Genomic DNA, 22,151 nt, shown 5'->3' on the forward strand with positions numbered 1-22,151 from the left:
CTGTGACTCTCTGACATGGTCTAGAAAAAGAAAAATGCAATTCGTCTTCCTCTCTCAGTGCTGGGGGCAGCTGGGTGTGGTGGAAGAGGTGGTGAGAAGGTCAAAGGTATTCCCCTGCACTGCCTCCTCCCATCTGATAATCTATATATACCTCCAAACACGTCATCCACACATTATTGTTTATTCATTTAGGTCATAAATCCTCCCCTTAAAATGTTGGTATTCCAGGAGAGAGTTAAACCTTGTATGCAAGCAAAATAAACGTTTTTTGAGTCTGATTTTTTGAGTTTGACACTGTCTACCTGGCACATAGTAGTTGCTCAATACATATTCGTTTCCTTCCTTTTCTTTTAATTAGGTTCTTTATTCAGTGCATGTAGTGATACAGTTGACCCTTGAACAACATGGGTTTGAACTTCGAGAATTCACTTATAAATGAATTTTCTTCTGTGCGTGCCACCCGAGACAGTAAGACCAGTCCCTCCTCTTTCTCCTCCTCCTCAGCCTACTCAACATGAAGAGGACAAGGAGAGGAACTTTATGATGATCCATTTCCATTTAGTGAATAGTAAACATGTTTTCTCTTCCTTATGATTTTTTTTCTTCAACTTTTATTTTAAGTTCTGGGGAACATGTGCAGAGTGTGCAGGTTAGTTATAAAGGTAAACGTGTGCCATGGTGGTTTGCAGCACATATCAACCCATCACCTGGGTATTAAGCCCAGCATGCGTTAGCTATTCTTCCTGATGCTCTCCCTCCCCCTGCCCACTGAGAGGCCCCAGTGTGTGTAGCTCCCCGCTATGTGTTCATGTGTTCTTATCATTCAGTTCCCACTAAGTGAGAACATTCAGTGTTCGGTTCTCTGTTTCTGCATTAGTTTGCTGAGGATAATGGCTTCCAGCTTCATTTCATACATGTCCCCGCAAATGACGTGATTTTGTTCTTCCTTATGATTTTCTTTTCTTTTCTTTTTTCTGAGACAGAGTCTTGCTCTGTTGCCAGGCTGGAGTGCAGTGGCATGATCTTGGCTCACTGCAACCTCCGCCTCCTGAGTTCAAGCAATTCTCCTGCCTCAGCCTCCTGAGTAGCTGGGACTGCAGGCACCTGCCACCACACCCACTAATTTTTGTATTTTTAGTAGAGATGGGGTTTCAACATGTTGGCCAGGCTGGTCTCGAACTCCTGACCTTGTGATCTGCCTGCCTCAGCCTCCCAAAGTGCTGGGATTACAGGCGTGAGCCACCATGCCTGGCCATGATTTTCTTAATAACATTTTCTTTTCTCTAGCTTATTTATTTATTGTTTTTTAGAGAAGGGGTCTTGCTCTGTCACGCTGGAGTGCAGTGGTATGATCATAGCTCATTGCAGTCTTGAACTCCTGGGCTCAAGCAATCTTCCCATCTCAGCTTCCTGAGTCAGTGGGATTACAGGTATAAGCTGCTGTGCCTGGCTATTCTAGCTTATTTTATTGTAAGAATTCAGTATATAACACATATAAACACAAAATATGTCTTAATCAACTATTTATTGGTAAAGCTCCCAGTCAACAGTAGGCTATTAGTAGTTATGGTTTTTTTTTTTTTTTTTTTTTTTTTTTTTGATGCACGGTCTCACTCTGTCACCCAGGCTGAAGTACAGTGGTGCAATCATGGCTCACTGCAGCCTAGACCTCCTGGGCTCAGGCGACCCTCCTGCCTCAGCCTCCCAAGTAGCTGGGACCACAGGTGTGTGCCACCACACTTGGCTAATTTTTAAAGTATTTGTAGATGGGGTCCCCCTATGTTGCCCAGGCTGGTCATGACCTCCTAGGCTCAAGTCATCCTTCCACCTTGGCCTCCCAAAGTGCTAGAATTATAGGCATGAGCTACCATGCCTGACCAGTAGTTAAGTTTTTGAGGAGTCAAAAGTTACATGCAGATTTTCGACTGCAGGGTTGGGGGTGTGGTGTTGGCATCCCTAAACTCTGAATTGTTCAAGGGTCAACTTTAGTTGCTACTTATTAAGTATATGCTGTATGCTCAATATATACTATATTTTATCCTACTTAAACCTACAGCAGCCCATGATGGAAGTGCTGAGGCTCAGAAAGGCCAAGTAACTTGCCCAAGTTCACATAGCCAGTAAATAATATGCCTGTCATTCTGACGTAAGACTTGCTTCTTAATACCTAAATGAAGTTTGCTGAAATGAGGGGAATAGGGGTTCTGATTAGGGAAGGGGAGGAGCTATTTAATTTTGTAGGATGGCCCATACAACATATGGTACTTTGGGGCCAGGTCAGTTCAGGGTAAAAGGAAGGCAAGGGGTGCTTTTTGGACAGTGCTTTATTTTTGAACAGCCCCCCCCCCTTTTGTTTTTGACAGCCAAAGAGCAACAGAAGGCCCAGGGGGAGTAGAAGAGGAAGGCCTAGGAGTTCAGTGAGGGAAAGGGGTCATAAAAAGGAAGAGAGTGGCCTACTTCTGTTATTTATGATTCATCTCCTGCCATTCCTAGGTTACCATTGTTAGGGGAAAGATGTAGAGGTCACCATTTACTACAGCATACAGTGCCATTATTGGAAGAATTCCAGAAGAATCTTCTCTCTAGTATTAGTACCAGGAGAAGCTGTGCTGCTCCTGATCAACCAGCTTACTGTCATTTAATGGACACCAGGAATCTTGTATCTGGTTGTATTTCCTTCATTGCTTTGGCTGCTAGGAAGCACAGAGGCAAATTTGTAGCTCAGTTCTCATAACTACAAGGGATCTTATGGTCTGCAGGTTACATGTTTGTACCTCACTTTTTTAAAACTTTTTTTTTTTCCCGAGATGGGATCTCACTATGTTGTCCAGCCAAGTCTCAAACTCCTAGGCTCAAGCGATTCTCCTGTCTTGGCTGTACCTCACTTCTGACTTAATTCTGTCTTTTTTTTCCTCTTTTTCATTTACTCCTTTTCCCCTCATCCTTTATATATATATATCTGCATTACATGTCTATACAATGTGATTGAATGTTTGAATGTATGGGAATGTTGAGTAAATGTGCATGTCTGTGCACAGGCAGATCAGATTATTTTAAAAAATGTGACATATTTGGGAGATGGCTTGAGGGTACCTTCTGCAAGCTGGTACCAAACTGTTGCTCATAATTAAGTTTCACTTTTCTAAGCATTCCTGAAATTATTTGGTTAAATTAAGTGAGTGCCTAAGAGTGGTGAGTTCTAATCTCTCTCAATTTACATCTTGTGCCATCTCAGAGAGTAGTTTTACTCCATAAAGGGTGGTAGTTAAAAAGGCCTGGGTAGCTCATACCTATCCCACTCCCTCAGCCTCTCATCTCTCAGTCAAATGATGAATTTTGTCACAGCTATAGCCAAATACACACCCGATGCTATTGAAGGAACATGCTCATTTTTGAGCCCTGAATATCCCTGGTTCCACCTGAAAGGCTCTGACTGGGGCCTTGTGCATAGGACAGCATGTCCTACTCTATTTTGGAGCTTTCTAAAATCTTCAAGGAAAATTCAAATCATACTCAGTTCAGTACTTGGTCAAGATTTAGAGAGCTCAAGTTCTAACAGATAAAAAGGTAACTCTAAATTATTATTTCAAGATGCCTAGTTAAAATAAGTATATAAATTAATTTAGTGAAAAAGCAGACCAGTGCTAAATCTATGAATCTTATTTTCCATTTTTGTATTTTCACTTGCCCAATATTTTTTCTTAGGCTACATCTAGTGATTTTTATACCCTGGACCTTGAGGTTATGTTAAACTGCACGGCGTGTCTCAAGTTTGTTGTATTAATAAGGGAGAGTGATTATTTTGGTCAAAGAGATTAATGAGAGTGCATTATGAACATAGCTAAATATTGCCTTTAGAACATTCTTACTTTTTTTTTTTTTTTTTTTCTTTGAGCGGGGGGAGGACAGAGTCTGGCTTTGTTGCCCAGGCTGGAGTGCAGTGGCACAATCTTGGCTCACTGCAACCTCTGCCTCCCGGGTTTAAGCAATTCTCCTGCCTCAGCCTCCCGAGTATCTGGCATTACAGGTGCCCGCCACCACACCCAGCTAATTTTTGTATTTTCAGTGAAGATGTGGTTTTACCATGTTGGCCAGGCTGGTCTCAAACTCCTGGCCTCAAGTGATCCGCCCACCTCGGCCTCCCAAAGTGCTGGGATTATAGGCATGCGCCACTGTGCCTGGCCCTGCTTTTCAAACATTCTTTCGAGCTTGCTAATCTGACTTATTATGTTTAAGGAAGCAGTAAGTAAACACAGGGGTCCCCCTACATGTGAGTGTAAGGGTATATGAAGAGCCGGTCCCATACATTAAATCAAAACATTTCCTCTTCCCCTTGTTTACTTTGTCTTGGACTTGTTTTCAAATTATTTCATACATATACACGTGTCCTTTCTCTTCAACATCACCACAAGATCTTCATGGCAGGAATTTTGTTTGTCATTTCTCATAGCACCTAGGATGTTTTGCATATGTAGTACATGTGAAAATTCTCAAGAAATTTTTTCCAAGTAGAATTTAATTCAGGCCAGGAGTGGTGACTCAAGCCTGTAATCCCAGCACTTTGGGAGGCCAAGGTGGGAGGATCACGAGGTCAGGAATTCAAGACCAGCCTGGCCAATGTGGTGAAACCCCATCTCTACTAAAAATACAAAAAATTAGCTGGGCATGATGGTGCACACCTGTAATCCCAGCTACTCGGGAGGCTGAGGCAGGAGAATCACTTGAAACCAGAAGGTGGAGGTTGCAGTGAGCCGAGATCGTACCATTCCAGCCTGGGCAACAAGAGTGAAACTCCGTCCCCACCTCCAAAAAAAAAAAAAAAATGTAATTCAGTACAGCACTTACTGAACATCTACTCAGTGAGAGGTATTCTGTTTCATGCTTTGAGGAACATACAGATGAATTGGACATAGCTCCTGACCTCAAGGAACTTAACTGATAGCAAAAATATTGTAAGTATTCTACGAGAGATTCCACATATGATTTGCACTTGCCTCTTTGGAAGTAGTGGGTATGTGGAATTGTACCTTGTTGCTAGAAATTGTGTAGGCTATGTTGACCAACAGCCCTGTAGTTGGACTCCTTCCAAAGGCACATTTTCATCAGGACAAGCCAGTGCATCTTGAGATGATGAAGCATGAGAGATGATGAGATTCCTGAGTGAGTGTGAATCTTGGTGGTTACAGTATTATGGTAATGCTAACACTGTTTATACTGTGCTTCTCCAAATACCTGCATCTTAAATACTATTGAATATAAAGATTCCTGGGCCTCAAGTCAGACCTACCAAACCAGGATCTCTGGAATGAAGTGCTGGAATCCACAGTTTAACAAATTCTTCATTCTAACAAACTCACAGGTGATTCTGAAGTTTGAAAACCATTGTTACAGTGAGAAATATGCCAGTAGGATCATCAGAAGTGAGGTGGAACTTGGCACTTCGTGGCTCTTTACCCCTACTCTTTGTCTTCTGTGCTCCCTGATTATTAGGTGCCTGCTGTAAGGATCCTGTGCCACCTCAAAATACACAAATGCCTTGTACACAGATGCCTTGGGCATTGTGTACATAAGCTCATAACCACACTGAAATGTAGAGCGAAATTTTCTAGTAAGTGAAGAACATTTATTTTTTTCAAATTGAAGTGCTCCGAGAGAAGAATCGACCTGCACTGCCATCCACACAGATATCATGGATGACTGGCTGGACTGTGCCTTCACCTGTGGTGTGCACTGCCGTGGTCAGGGGAAGTACCGTGGTCTTCAGGTGTTGGTGAACCTCACCCATTCAGGTCAGAAAGCTCTCCTACATTATAATGAAGAGGCTGTCCAGATAAATCCCAAGGTATTGTACAGTTTAAAGAGTTCTTATGACAGCAACCCTTCCCTGCCAGACTGTCCCTAGCAGGGTACATCAATAACCCAGGGCTGTCTTTAGGGATAGATCTGTTTTTTTTTTTTTTTTTTTTGAGTAAATATTTTTACAGTGATCAAATCAGAATAAATGAAGCTTTCTTCTTGGTGGAGAAATGGGGTATTTAGAAAGGAGATAAATTAAACCAATTTCACAATTTGGTGTCTGGAATTTATAGGCTAAGCCAATGAGTAGTCATTTGTGGGGAGTGTTTCTTTTGGAGATTCCACTCCCCATCATATCAAAATGCTACAATGTACTCACAGTCTCCCTTGAATCAAGCAAGTAATTTTTCTTATCAAATAAATGTAAAGATTATCATTTTTAATAAATTACACAATGGGTTCATATGATTTAACAAATTATAGAAATGATCCCTGAAAGTATAGTCTTTCATATGATTTAAAATTTATATTTATACCTAACTCTAAAAAGTTGAGTTGTGTCAGATTAGTTGATGTGTTACACCTTATTGTCTTTAAGCATCAATTTCAACCTGATGACTTTTGTTTTCTGTTTTGGATGCAATGATTTTTAACATTTCAAACATTTTGAAGGCCTTTGGCACAGTACCTCAAGTACCTAATGGATATGGTAATAAACCTCAAGCTTTTTTGAAAAAAGTCACCAGCTGACAGAGCTCCCTTCTCCACTGGTTCTGTCCTCAGGAACCAAAGTCCAGGTGGGGCTCCCTCTCTGTGAGTCTAGAGCAAAAGCCTCAATGTGCTTTTCTTCAGGGTAATATTTTGCTACAGGAGATCAAGACAGAGACAACAGAGACATTACTAGGCGTTGAAAGTTCATAGTAAGGCTCAATACATTTTTGTTCAATGGACAAATGGATTCATACTGTCCAAGAGACCAAGAACCTGCATGTGGGGAGGAGTCATATTCCTTATGAAGCTGGTCACTGACTCTCCTGCAATGTCATATAAACTAAGAATTCCCTTCCACATCCTTGCTTAATGACTGGAAATGGCCATTTCACTGTGGCCCTCCAATCAACCCTTTCCCATGAGCTATGTAATATTTTACCACCTTCTAAGATTGAAACTGCCCACTAATAACTTCAACCTGAAGCTATTTCATAATAAAAACTGTTAAGTATTTGGTATTGGTGACAGTGCCTTTATCTTTTTCCCTCCTCCATATTCCTAGTGCTTTTACACACCTAAGTGCCACCAAGATAGAAATGATTTGCTCAACATTTTTCTAAGCTGCTGCCTAGAAAATTCACTGAGTTTAGAGTTACTAGTAGTTAGCCTTAGCATTTAGCTCTGGACATAAAGGAATTCTTCGATCACAAAAATGGAACCCCCTTTTCATGCTTCTACAGTCCAGACAGCCAATCTGAAGATGTCATTCTTATAAAAAAGTATGACCAAATGGCTGTCTTCCACTGTTTATTTTGGTCTTCACTGACTCTGCTAGGTGGTGCCCTGATTGTTGGCATGGTGAGATTAACACAACATCTGTCCTTACTGTGTGAAAAATATAGCACTGTAGTCAGAGATGAGGTAGGTGGAAAAGTACCGTATATAGAACAGCATCAGTTCAAACTGTGGAGTATGAGGAGGAGCAAAGGAAGGAGCAGAGAAATCTTAAGACTGTGGCCAAAGTGCTGGCCTTCAGATGTCTGTGATTTCTGCAACTGAGGACCTAATTATGCCTGTCTGCAAACAAACAATGTAAAAGGTAATAATTAAAGTTAAGTATCATATTTTCATGTGGGAAAAAAATTTAAAAGCCTCATTTTGTATTCTATTTATTTCTATAAATACATACAAATTCACCATCTTTTCTAATCCCAATCTCTTTCCAAATGAGCTAAGGAAGCACTTTTTTTCCTGTGCAGCAAAATGAGTTCAAGATATTCTTTACCTAATTTCAGCTCTAGCTAGAACCAGTCAATATGGAAATAAACAATGACGGTATCTAACCTACTGAACACTGAACCATCAGCCTAACTATGCAATATAGTCACACTAAAATATTTCTCATAAAAAAGTTCTTAACAGTTCGTTCACTATTCGAAGATAAAAATCTGGTAGAAAACTTAAGAAAACATGGACCTAACATATTAATTATAGTTTTTTTCTGTTTTTTTTTTTTTTTTTTTCCTTTTTGAGATGGAGTTTTGCTCTTGTTGCCCAGGCTGGAGCGCAGTGATGTGATCTGGGCTCACTGCAACCTCTGCCTCCTGGGTTCAAGCAATTCTCCTGCTTCAGCCTCCCAAGTAGCTGGGATTACAGGCGTGTGCCACCTGCCCAGCTAATTTTTGTATTTTTAGCGTAGACAGGGTTTCACCATGTTGGTCAGGCTGGTCTTGCCTGACCTCAGGTGATTTGCCCACCTCAGCCTCCCAAAGTGCTGGGATTACAGGCATGAGCCACTGCACCCAGCCTTGGTTTGTTCTTTACCAGTCTACACAGCAGAGGAAAGCTGCTGCCTAGAAAATTCACTGAGTTTAGAGTTACTAGTATTTAGCCTTGGCATGTACCATGTAATTTTTCTTTCAGTAACATTTTTCTAGTTAATTATGCTTTTCATAAGCTCATTTCACTCTGTGCACTTTCTGGTGGGAAAAATGGGCCAGAAATATGAAGAAGCTATACTGGATTTCAACATTCATCTCAGATGATCCACATCGTATTAGGTTGGTGCAAAAGTAATTCCAGTTTTTGCTGTTACTTTTAATGGAGAAAAACTGCAATTACTTTTGCATCAACCTAATAGCAAAGTCCCACAAGTTTAGTCAACAGTTGTCTGTACTTTAATTGATGAATCAACCATGGTTATTAAATGTCATAAGGCTCTTAACAAATGCTTTCCAGATTGATTATGCCGAATCTATGAGTGGAAAAGAGAGTTTGGTCTGATTTTCCAAAGTGCCTCCAAGTATCTTTAAAATTTTATTATACTAAAAAATCTTAAATTATGGACAGTAGAACGAGACATTTGAAGCTACTTTTATATGTAGATGTAATAAAAAAACTGATTCTAAGTCAGTTTAATGCCTTTTCGCAATTTCAAGACACAGATTACTAATTCAGCTGAATACAGCAATATTGACTTGATTAGTAATGAATAATCTTGGTGTTTTCCTCTTTCTAGTGTGCAGTGGTGGAAAGAACATGTGTCTCAGATTAGGATTTATTTGACTTTGTAGGCCATAATGACAACTTTGGACAAATCGGCTAACCGGTCTAAACCTCTCTTTTCTCATCTATAAAATGGGGATAACCTGTTCTTTCACGCAGTTATTTTATGGAATAAGTAAAGTAGGGCATGTGCAACACTTTAGCATAGCTTCTAGCATCTAGTAGGGGCACTCAAAATGTTAGATAATTTATTTAAAAATCTGCTGGGTTGTAACATTCAGTGAGCCTTGGTACTTTTCATTGGACAGCTGGTATAGAGGCTAGGGATAGGGAACTGCAGTTCATTTTCCCTGCCCCCCACCCCAGTTCTCTTGGCTAACTGTGATACGCATTTAAGGCCCAGAACCTGCTGTTTAAAAGGTTGTGGTAAACTATTTTGTATACCAAAGACTTCTCTGTAATAAAATATATACATACACATGAACATTTTATATGCATGCACATTTTAAATCATTCTGCAAATTGAGATTCTATACTTTTCTAAAGGGCACATCCCTATTCCATTTCTTTGCAAATTTGACTTCTACCTAACAATATGCAATTATTGGGATTTTTTTTTCCCTAAAAATTCAAAACTGCTAATTTAAAATGTAAAGTGTGTGTTTCAGTTACCACAGTTTTCTATTTAGATAGGAGCTACCTGATTCATTCCAGCAGAGAGATATTATCCCTGGAGAACAAAGTCAATTCAAAATTATTTAAACCATTTGGCAAATAAATACAATTTAAGTAATTATTTGCTTAATTGCTTTACGAAGTTGTTAATGCCTATGTGCATTAGTGGTCAAAGCCCACACTTAACTTTTGCAATGGTTATGAGAACTGAAAGCAAAACCAGTTTGCCTCTAGCCTAACTTCATTTCTAGGTTCTGATCTTCAAATGACTTGGAAAAAGTCCACTTACCAATTACATATACATACATACATTCATACATATATGTATACACATATATTTCTTAAAATGAAAGCATATAATTCTTTATGCTTAAAGGAAGTAAATATTTAAACATACATTTCTTTAATATTCATCACTTTACTGGGGCAGAAAAATTGGCTTTTAAGGTATAATAGTTTCAGATTTTCAATCAAGTATTCTTAGTTATTACTGAAAAGAACTCAAATTCAGCTAAATTTTGATTATTAGCAGCACTGGCTTTTCAAAAGGAATGGCAAAAGAATTATCACAGTTTTCTGCTTATATAGTACACTAAGGATTGTTTGGACACAAGTCAAAATAATTTTTCTTTTTTTTTTAATAAACAGCATGATGTTACAGACTGCAGAGTTAAAGAAAAGCAGACATTAACAATTTCTGATGAGCACAAACAGTAAGTGCAGTCACAGGCCACACTTCTTGCTAGGAACAGCAAGACTGGGAAGAGGTCTTAAATTTAGTGATACTGTTATTATTCTATATTCTCAATATAATAACACATGCATCTTGCTGTGTCAAATGCTTTTTGGGCCATCATTAAAAGGACATTAAAAACGTTTTTCTTCTAATGAATGCAGTATACCACAGGACTTCAATTCATTGAATGACAAAATATAGAGAAATAAAGTTGCTACAATTAATGGGGCCAAAAGGGTGGTTCGAATTTCTTCCAGGTGAACATTTGACATGTTAGTAGTCTTCTTTTGGTAGTGCCACATTCCCCAAAGTATTAAAGTGTTATGCTCCAAAAGGGTATATTCTTTTAGATTTTATTCAACCCAATTAGGTCTGAAGACTGAATCACACTGAAACCATCAACTTCATTTGAAACTTGGGTTCCATAGCCAAAAACACTTTTGAAATCAGATGAAGGCCAAGTTCTCCAACCACTCTTAGGAACATAAATTACATCGAACAAGGGACTTTTAAAAGTGAAATAAAAACAAAATTAAATAAAAATGAAATAAATAGATAACGATTTTGGAAATTCATACTAGAATTAAGTTTAGTCTAATTATATTTTAATATGAAACAATGAAAGTTTTCTGCCTCCTTGCTAACCTAGAAAAACTGACAAAAAATAAGAAAACCTAAAAGTATACACAGTTCTTGGCATAACCACAAAATTATTATAGTGACAGATTAAATAGGTTGCGGATAATTCATAGACTTTTAACTGGCTAACAAAATATATTTTAAAACCTTTTCTGTACTTACCTACATGAGGAGTGGAGTACACTGTTGATAGAAAAATCATTTATCTAACTACTATATATGCACAAGGGACTAATTTTTTTTCTCCACTAAAACTCTTATATGTAGTTGTGTAAAAATTAAGTTAGAAAATTTCCTCATGGCTCACACCTGTCACTTTATGCTAACTAGCAAGGCTGGAATATTAACATACCTAAAATCAAGCAAAATAAATGGCGCTGCACTAATAAAAAGGAGGTGCAAAACCTTAAGTGGAATACATGAATGAAGTAAGTTTATTTAAAGACTAACATCCCAACTTGGGAAACTCCTAATAAATTCTAAACTCTTCAGAATTATAGAACCTTGATATTTCTTTACACCTTTTATAAAAGATGCCTTTTGACTAGGGCTAAGCAAGCAGTGTGTATACAGACAGAATTGTGTGCAAGTATACACACATCAAATGCACTAATAATGAAGAAAAGAGACCAAATGAATTTCAAACGCCGAATTCAGGAACCTCCCCTTGAACTATTGCTTTTTTCAAATGGCTGGACCAACGATTAAACTTCAGCCAAGTTTTTTTCTTAAGGTCTTCCATATCATTAAAAACAACGCATGCCAACTCTGACTTTATAAATCTAAAATTCAGTGATCTGCACAATTTCTGAGCCTGAAGTATTGAATTGTGACTCATCTGTTTTTCCCCCATTTTCCTTCTGAGGTAGAGTTACCAATCCAATTTTATCAGGACCATAGATATTTTGAGCTAAACCCCATAATCTTTTCATAGAGTAAAAATAATTTTTATGAAAAAAGAAAACAGGCTTCCCAGGCCGTGGCACATAGATATATTTACAATTTTTAATGTAATAATTAAAAATGGTATTGAGTTTATATTTTAAAAAACAGCCCAGCTGTATTATTCTGTCACCAAGAATTATTGAGGATGCTGTCAATGCTGAATTTTACAGTTCAGCTTCACAATCCCATCCATAATGAAAAGTTAATTCTCTTACGGTATACAATATACTCTCACAACTTTCAGCCTTCTCTTAGACATGCCCCAAATGAGCAGGATGGATATAAAGAATGTAATTCATTCAAACAACTCCTCCCTGTTCTGCCCCCTCCCCTCACATTCCCCTCTTCTCAAAAACATCTGAAGTATGAAAGTTGTCTTTAAATAGTAAAAGCACCACAATCTATTAACACCACATATTATCTTTAAACTTAAACATTTTAGTGATGTCTTGGACATCAAAATAATTTCTTAAGGTGGACTCTTGAGTATGTGGGTCCAGCCCAGGTCTGCAGTTTGTGCAGACATAGAAAAAAGAGGAACTTTAAATATTCAGAAAAAGTTAACAGGCTAGCTTTAAAATACTGCTGGAAATTAAATTTCTTCAGAGTTGGCAAGCATGGGCTATTGATCAAAATATGAATTAAGAGGATTTACATCAAGAAAAAAATAAATCCATGTTATGTGCTGTGAAATTTCCATGATGCCTTTCAAATAGGCTGCTCACAATTTTTTTTTTTATAATTCCAAATCACTCGATTTTTGAACTGTAAAAAAGAATACAGATGGACTGTGTTTTACCTATGTGAAAATCACCAATCCATTTAAAATAAAATCCAAGAGGGCATATACAGTCTAATCATCATTTTCCTGATTAATAAGAACTACACTTTACACAAAATACTTTATCAGCAGCTGTTTTCATCAAAAAATCAATAGTTTCACAGTTGAAAAAGTTACACATTAAAATATTTTACAATTCATTATATATTCACCAGGTTCCCATTTTCTAATGGGCTTTTAATATAAAGCAGAATAGAAGGGAAAAATCTCAAAGTTGATTACTTTGACACTAAGTTTTACATAGGACACTAAGAACCACAAAAAGCTTAGGTTCTGTTGTAAAATAGCAACCAAATTCCATTCTTCTTTTAAAAATCCAATTAGAAACATCTTTTTTAAAAAAACAAATTCCACAATAAGAGTAACAGATTTCAAATTAACAGTAGTCTAAAAATCTTCAAAATAAATGGTTTTGTATAGCTGAGAATATGGTAGAAAGTGAAAGCATAATTTTCGAACAGTCATTTCTTACTACAGTGTTTAAAATTATTTTTATTATTTTCTTTAGACTTTTTCTCAAAACAATTATTCAAGGAAATATTTCTTAAGTGGCCCAATAAAACTGTAGAGCCAACAGTCAGTTACACCATATTCAAGGACAAGGATAGTCAGCTATAGATAGGAACTGTCTGAACCGTGGGAACTGATCTCTGATACTGAAGTACCCAGAAGTGGCTACATTATCGCTGCCTTGAAACAGATCTTAGTCACCCATGTAGCATTTAATTCAATGTTTGGTTCTTTGCCTCATTTCTTTCTTAGGTCACAATCTGTAGTCTTTATAGAATTTGTCTACATTTCTTCTAATATAATTAATTTGGTTGTAATAACTTTTGAAAACAAATGTAAATGATGAAATCGGCCATATGGTTTGTGCGTGTTAATAGTGGAGAGGTTCTGGGAGAAGGAGGGGAGACAAGTATCTGGACTGATGTGATAAAAATGTAAAAAATGGTATAAATTTTGTGCAAGGAGGCTCAAGGCATTTTTGGCACTCGGGTAAAACACAGTTCTCTGTTAAATCTTCAGTTTCTACCATCAAAGTTTCAGATTTGTACCATTTTACTGAGTTTTCCTATAATTTAACCCTGATATTGAAAAGGCTGGGATGTTAGTATCAACTGCCTATATCTAAACAACACAAAATGTTAATAAGTTTTAATAAGTTATGAAATCTTCTATAACTGCAAAATAATCTTTCTGGTTGCCTGCTTAAAACAGAGTTTAAATTCTGCTTAACTATTGCAAGACAGTTTGCAGAAGTAAGTTCCCTTAATCTTCAAATTTATTTTTCTTGTTGGCAATATTATATACATGCTTTAGTGAAATACCTAAATTTCCAATAATTATGCCCTTTAAGGGATCTAAAATAGCCAGATATTAAGAGTATTGGTATTAGAGTCCCTTGTTCACTACTCAAGACTTCAACTATAAGTAACAGATTTCATAAATGAATATTTTTAAAGTGATGCTGTTTTACTACAGTATACAATGTTCACTCTTTATAAAGTTGTTTTCCAATAATATACCTAATATAAAAAACTGTCAATAATTATTGCACTTTTTTGATGTGGCACCTGAACATCTAAAGCTAATTTCCTAGGACATTAATCATTCATTTCAAATACAGAGTAAAATATCAGATTCTAGAATGATGACTAGCAGTAGCCTCTACATCTTGGGTTAATGTTTTTCAAAATGTTTAAGATATGTCCTGTGCTCAAATAGTATTTAATAAAGTTGGAGAGTGAACTCTGACTACTTGGGAATGAGACATGATCTTAAAATGGTTTAATGTTCTACTTTGGAGATATAGATAAATAGTTTAAAAAGGTAAAAATTTCATGGTTTCTATTCCCCCATATTTTAAAGTATCATTCATAAGTATACTTCAGTAAAGGGGTTTAAGGAACCAGGAAGATAGTCTAAATTGTGTTAATTTTGGTAACTAATTTCGTATCATTGAGACATTCTCAACTACAAAAGAGAATGGAAGACGGGGGATTCACATAAGATATTAAAAGGAAAGAAGATGAAGTTTTATGTTTTCCTTAAGTAGTTATATACTGGTTATTGGCATAAATGGGATAGTGCCTGAGCCTCATCTACAGACCAAGAAGAAAGCTGACCATGCTGCTATGAACAATAAAAAATTTGGGGTGCAAAACAATGCATGACTATGGGACAGATCATGTAAATAAAGAATATATATTAATGATAGTTTCTATAATATAAATAGCCTTTAATAAAAAAAATAATCTTTTTAATAACATTAATACTTCTATTTTCTGGAAAACATGCATGAAAAATGTATTCAGTTCAACTGCAAAAGGAGAAAAAAATCAACTTAAGGTGAATACTGTACAATTCTGGAATAAGAACTATTCCTGTTCATTCTTTTTCTATGATTTTTTTTTTTTTTTTTTTTTAACTCTGTGGGAGCCCAGAATTTCCCTGGGAAATAAGATCCTTTAAATACTGTCCAGAAAAAAAAAAAAATACCACCTTATAACAGGTCTCATTTGTGACTGCTTCCAAAACTGCAGATAAGACCTCAAATCATCAAAAGGTTTGATTTATTAAAAAGAAAAAGTCTCTGGTGAAATCTCAAGAGTCCCTTCCACCCCAAGCATTTTTCTTCATTAAACAAGGAGTCAAAAACCCACTTCAAACTATAAATTGAACAGCAATGGAAAAATAAGAAATTTTCATTCTTTTCCAATCTTAATGTAATTTAACATAAACTCCAGTTTACTTACACCTAATGCAATAACAGCTTTTGTTGTGTCCACATTTCAAAACATAGAACATTTGCAAGACAAAAAAAACATCATTCTTTTTTCCTTCTCCATCATTTCTATATATTTTGGGGATTTTTGTTTTGTTTTGTTTTTTAAAAAAAGGTACAAACAATCTTCAAAGTTTACCTTTTTGGACTTAAGGCATAACATGAAATTGCGCATTATTCTAAAGCTTAATTGTGAAATGAACTACTTTAAGTGCTATCAAACCCTGTTTGCGTTTACATTAAATTATATAGTATTTTATTTCTGTTCTTGCTGTAAATTCTAATGCTGTTCATGGATTGTGCAATTCCTATGCAATCGGTCTTTGCCTGCTGACAGTTATTAACAGTGCAGTGTGGAATCCAGAGAGTGAGCTTTCATTTTCTCAGTTATCTTTTCAGTTCAATGCATGCTGTTTAATTGTGTGGAAGATCCAATCCATTTTTGTTGTCCAGCCACCATGATGTGCATCATTCATTTGTTTCATGAAATATTCCAAAGCCTCTTGCTCAGTTTTATCTAAGGCTAGGGTCTTTCGAATGTATGCAATGTCATCAAAAGATTGTAGTTCTGGCATTCCAGAGCCAAGCATCATTGAGAAAAGATTTATGAAGAGATTGGCATGCTGTCGAATAGCTAGATAAGCCTTGTAACACATCTCCTGAAACCTATAAGTAATAAGAACAGTTTGGTTAGTATGGAGCAAACGATGTTAATACCTTCAGGTCTTTGCTCAAATGTCACACAATTAGAGAGGCTTTCGTAGACAAAGCCATAAAAAATAGCATTTTTCTCTCACTTATCTTACCAACATCTTTTGATTCCCTTTACCCCACTAGAATGTAAACTTCATGAGAATAAGGACTTTTTAAAAACTGCTTTATTACCAGCACCTACAACAATGCCTGGCATGTTAGCAGTTTAATAAGTATTAAATGTATGAATTGGTCCATACTAAATCCTTTTGTGCTTACGCTAGAGTCAGGACTGAGTTATAGACAAAGCAGAATTTTATAGAAGGTTGTAAAAAGTACTTTAAAGTCTGATATAGTCTAATGAGATACCATAAGGTGAGTTATGAATAAACAAGGTGATTATGGTTGACGGACTTTCCTCAAATTGTATGACCAAAAAATGTCGTATTAAGCACTATACATTATTTGTCAATACAGAGGTGGAGTCCAACTATTTAAAGCTCAGTAAATAAAAACATTTAATGTGTTATGAAGTTTAAGGGTTACTTTCTTTTTAGGCCTTAATTAGCTCAACAAATTAAATTGTATTCCCTTTCCATCTTCCTTCACAGCATCACACAAATAAACACACACACAAAAAAAACATTAAAATAGTTTGTCACTCAACAAAGTAGGCATAGAAGGGACTTACCTCAAAATAATAAAAGTCATATGACAAACCCACGGCCAATATCATACTGAATGTGGGGAAAAGCTGAAAGCACTCCCCCTGAGAACTAGAACAAGACAAGGAAGCCCACATTGGCATCCAAATTGGAAAAGAGGAAGTCAAACTATCGCTGTTTACCAATGACATAATCATACACCTAGAAAACCCCAGAGTTCTTCAAAAGACTCCTAGATTTCAGCTAGGTGCGGTGGCTCACTCCTATAATCCCAGCACTTTGGGAGGCTGAGGCGGGAGGATCACCTGAGGTCAGGAGTTCAAGACCAGCCTGGCCGACAAAGTGAAACCCCATCTCTACTAAAAAATACAAAAATTAGCTGAGCATGGTGGTGCACGCCTGCTACTTGGAAAGCTGAGGCAGGAGAATTGCTTAAACCCGGGAGGTGGAGGTTGTAGAGAGCTGAGATTGCGCCACTGCACTCTAGCCTGGGCGACAGAGCAAGACTCTTTGTCTCTCTCAAAAAAAAAAAAAAAAAAAAAAGACTCCTAGATTTGACAAATGAATTCAGTAAAGTCTCAGGTTACAAAATCGCTGTACACAAATCAGTAGCACTGCTATACACCACCACCAACCAAGCTGAGAATCAAATTAAGAACGCAAGCCCTTTTAGCTTCAAAAAAATACCTAGGAATATACCTAACCAAGGGGGTGAAAGATCTATTCAAGGAAAACTACAAAACACTGCCAACATCATTTTTCACAGAATTAGAAAAAAAATCCTAAAATTCATATGAAACCCACCAAAAAGAGTCTGAATAGCCAAAGCAAGGCTAAGCAAAAAGAATAAATCTGGAGGCATCACATTACTGGACTTCAAATTATACTGGAAAACTATAATTACCAAAACAGGAGATACACACAAAAGTAGACACATAGACCAATGGAACAGAATGGACAACCCAGAAATAAAGCCAAAAACTTACAACCAACTGATCTTAGACATACAAAAACATAAACTGGAGAAAGGACATCCTGTTTAATAAATGGTGCTGGGAAAACCACCTAGCCATATGAAAAAGAATGAAACTGGATCCCTGTCTCTCACCTTATACAAAAATCAACTCAAGATGGATCCAAGACTTAAATCTAAGACCTGAAACCATACAAATTCTAGAAGATAAACTAGGAAAAACTCTTTTGGACACTGGCCTAGGCAAATAATAAATGACTAAGACCCCAAAAGCAAATATGACAAAAACAAACAAAATAAATGGGACCTAATTAAACTAAAAAGCCTTTGCATAACAAAAGAAATAATCATCAAAGTAAATAGACAACCCATAGAATGGGAGAAAATATTCGCAAACTATGCATCCAACAAAGGACTAATTTCCAGAATCTATATGGAACTCAAATCAGCAAGAAACAAGGAATCCAATCAAAAAGTGGGTTAAAGCTGGGCGCAGTGGCTCAAGCCTGTAATCCCAGTACTTAGGGAGGGTGAGGCGGGTGGATCACCTGAGGTCAGGAATTCAAGACCAGACTGACCAACATGGTGAAACTCCGTCTCTACTAAAAATACAAAAATTAGCCATGCGTGGTGGCGGGTGCCTGTAGTTCCAGCTACCTGGGAGGCTGAGGCAGGAGAATCGCTTGAACCCAGGAGGTAGAGGTTGCAGTGAGCTGAGATCATGCCATTGTACTCCAGCCTGGGCGACAGAGTGAGACTCTGTCTCAAAACAAAAACAAAAACGAAAACAAAAACGAAAACAAAAAAAGTGGGCTAAGGACATGAAAAGACAATTCTCAAAAGAAGATATATAAGAACATGAAAACATGAAAAAAACGCTCAACATCATTAATCATCAGGGAAATGCAAATTAAAACCACAATGAGATACCACCTTACTCCTGCAAGAATGGCTGTAATTAAAAAGTCAAAAAGCAACAGATGTTGACATGGATGTGGTGAAAGGGAATGCTTATACACTCCTGGTGGGAATGTAAATTAGTACAGCCTCTATGGAAAACCGTATGGAGATTTCTTAAAGAACTAAACGTAGATCTACCATTTGGTCCAGCAATCCCTCTACCCAGAGGAAAAGAAGTCATTATATCAAAAAGGCATCTGCATGCATATCGTATGTTTATTGCAGCACAATTCACAATTGCAAAGATATGAAACCAACGTAAGTACCCACTGACCAATGAGTGGATAAAGAAAGTGTACATTTACACCACGGAATACTACTCCACCACAGAAAAGAATGAAATAATGTCTTTTGCAGCAACTGGGATGGAGCTGGAGCCCAGGAATGGAAAACCTGAAAATACACTACGTTCTCACTTGTAAGTGGGAGCTAAGCTATGGGTACACCAAGGCGTACAGAGTGATATAATGGACTAGGGAGACTCAGAAGGGAGAGGGTGGGAAGAATGGTAAGGGATAAAAAAGTACATGTAAGGGATACAAAAGTAGGCAAAGCACACTACTTGGGTTACAGGTGCGCTAAAATCTCAGACTTTACCACTATTTAATTCATCCATGTAACCAAAAACCACGTGTACCCCAAAAGCTATTGAAATAAAATAAAAAACAAATAAAAAATAGTTTTTGTTAAAGTGTTAAAATAACTTCTTTTATTTTATTTATTTTGATACAGGGTCTCACTCTGTTGCCCAGGTTGGAGTACAGTGGCGTGATCATGGCTCACTGCAACCTCAACCTCCTGGCCTCAAGTGATCCTCCCATCTCAGCCTCCTGAGTAGCTGGGACTACAGTGCATGCCACCACGCCTGGCTATTTAAAAAATTTTTTTTGTAGACATGAGTTCTCACTATGTTACCCAGGCTGGTTTCAACTGCTGAGCTCAAATGATCCTCCAGCCTCGGCCTCCCAAAGAGTGGGATTACAGGCGTAAACCGCCACACCCAGCCAACATTTATTATTTTGAAATGGCTTGAAAAATATTGGTTGTTTCTAATAGAGCAGCCAGAACTCTTTATTTTGTGTTTTTAATTTCTCGAGCTCACCTCTCAAATTCTCTTGTCTTTGTGCATTCTTGGGCTCCTTTACTAATCACTATTAAGAAATCCTGTGTCAAAACAAATGGCACACGTTCTCGTTTATAACCAAATTTTTTCTTCTTGTGATCCAAAAAGTGTCCAAAATCTATATGAAACAGCTTTCAAAAATAAGAAATTATGTTATAGTTTGACATATGCAGATACAAAATGTCTTGAACTAATAAATTAAGAACACCAAAAACATTTTAAACAGAGAAAACCATTACTTGTCCATCGTCTTTCACCATGATGTTACTATTGTGACGATCTCCAATTCCCAGAATGAAGGTAGCGACACAATATCCAGCACATGAACGTGTAAACAGGTCAATGGCTGCATCATATCTACAAAGAAGAAGTAAACACCTCATGAGTAGTATGGAAATATAGAGTGCTTCAGGCCAACTTGAGAAAAAAAGGGTACAAGCTTCTCTTTAAACAATGAAAACAATCACTAACAGGGAATAAGGTAATTATGTCCAAAGATTTTGAGATTGTGAAGTTTTCATGGGTTTCTAAGGAAATTTCCAGATGTTCCCTGACCAAAGCATAATTCTTATTATAGTGAAAAAATACCATCTCATTAAAATTAGTTTTTTCTAATCATTTTAACAATGAATTAGAAATAAAATTTTGAATGTGCAATGTTCATTTGTTTTAAAAAGAATAAGCAGTAACAATACATTTTTAGATAACACATTATTAAGATTTTACCAAATTAAAAGTAATTATAATCATTTAAATCCATTAATGTGAAATATTTCAAAGGCTGAGCATAGTTTTTTCCATAGAAAGTACAATTGTTTTCTCTGGTCTAAGTCAGAGGAATACACAAACACTGACAGACTCATCTAACAAAAACTTAGACTAACATAGGAAGAAAGAATAATACAACTCACATTTCTCCTTTGTTCTTGTCTTTGAGCCACTGATGTAGAGTGTGGCTGTTGAACTGCAGTGCACCTTTCAAGCCGCCTTTGCACTGAATTTGCATAATAGTGTGAGAATTTCGCACCACCTCAATAAGTCCCACACAGTCACCAATTGACAGACAACCATAAGGTAACATTCTGAAAGCCGAGCAACACATTTAAAATTAAATGATGGAATTTTAAAATAGCAAATATTTTTAATAGGCCAAAACATGAGTTTTTTATTAGTAAATTTGTCATGCATGACCTTTACTGCCTTTCCCCAATTTTAATTTTCTTTTTTATGGTGTGATAAATATACTCCTGGAATAATCCTCAAAATTACCTGTCATCATTTATTATAACCTTCAACTGAGAAAGTGCTGAACTTTTATCAGAAAAGCATTAAGAAAATTATCGTGGCAATTAAAATTTTACAAACATTTATGACTTTAAAAATATGGGTGAATTTAAAGATGTTTAATTGACATCGAAATAAAACTATAGGGCAGGAGATCTCAAATTTTTGGTCTCAGGACTCCTTTACACTTGCAGAAATTACTGAGGACTCCAAAGAGCTTTTAGTTATGTGAATTACAACTACTGATATTAGAAATTGAAATAGGGAAAATAAAAATTTTAAATATTTACTAATTCATTTAAAAGCAACAAACCATGACATGTTAATATAAATAACGTATTTCATGAAACAAAATAATGCATTTAAAAAATGTAGTGAGAAGAGTGACATTCTTTCACATTTAAACATTTTTTTAAATGTCTGGTTTCATAGTACCCAGCTGGATTCTCATATATACTTTTGTATGCAATCTAATGCAATGTTTTAATTAAAGTATATAAAGAAAATCTGGCCTCACAAAGATAGGTAGAAAAAGTATTATAATAGACTTTTCAGACAATTGTGGTATTTTTCTTTGATACTATTCCAAAACTTGGTAAGTTTCTTAAGTTGCAATATGTAATCTAAAACCATATCAATAAACTTTTCATACTCAGTTACATTAAAATCAATTTGTCTTTCTTGCCTTTTTTTTTTTTTTTTTTTTGAGACGGAGTCTCGCTCTGCCGCCCAGGCTGGAGTGCAGTGGCCGGATCTCAGCTCACTGCAAGCTCCGCCTCCCGGGTTTACGCCATTCTCCTGCCTCAGCCTCCCGAGT

General features: G+C 36.7%; 2 protein-coding genes across 3 annotated transcripts in view; one reads left to right on the forward strand and one right to left on the reverse strand.

The window, feature by feature from the left end:
* The window catches only part of KCNMB3 (potassium calcium-activated channel subfamily M regulatory beta subunit 3), a 28,941-nt gene extending 15,232 nt beyond the window's left edge, over window positions 1-13,709 (forward strand). The window contains 2 exon segments of the mRNA XM_023184799.2: window positions 5,644-5,842; window positions 10,336-13,709. Coding sequence (XP_023040567.2) covers window positions 5,644-5,842; window positions 10,336-10,404 — 268 coding nt within the window. The 3' untranslated portion in view covers window positions 10,405-13,709.
* PIK3CA (phosphatidylinositol-4,5-bisphosphate 3-kinase catalytic subunit alpha) overlaps window positions 10,761-22,151 on the reverse strand; it is a 90,813-nt gene continuing 79,422 nt past the window's right edge. The window contains exons 18-21 of one of the 2 annotated variants that reach the window (XM_023184797.3): window positions 20,962-21,132; window positions 20,290-20,407; window positions 20,030-20,181; window positions 10,761-16,302 (exon numbers count right to left, since the gene is read on the reverse strand). In XM_023184797.3, coding sequence (XP_023040565.1) covers window positions 16,032-16,302; window positions 20,030-20,181; window positions 20,290-20,407; window positions 20,962-21,132 — 712 coding nt within the window. In that variant the 3' untranslated portion in view covers window positions 10,761-16,031. The remainder of the gene's footprint in view (window positions 16,303-20,029; window positions 20,182-20,289; window positions 20,408-20,961; window positions 21,133-22,151) is intronic. The other variant, XM_023184798.1, reaches the window with a different exon arrangement.

Source organism: Piliocolobus tephrosceles, chromosome 2, assembly GCF_002776525.5.
Source record: "Piliocolobus tephrosceles isolate RC106 chromosome 2, ASM277652v3, whole genome shotgun sequence".
Classification (NCBI taxonomy): Eukaryota; Metazoa; Chordata; class Mammalia; order Primates; family Cercopithecidae; genus Piliocolobus; species Piliocolobus tephrosceles.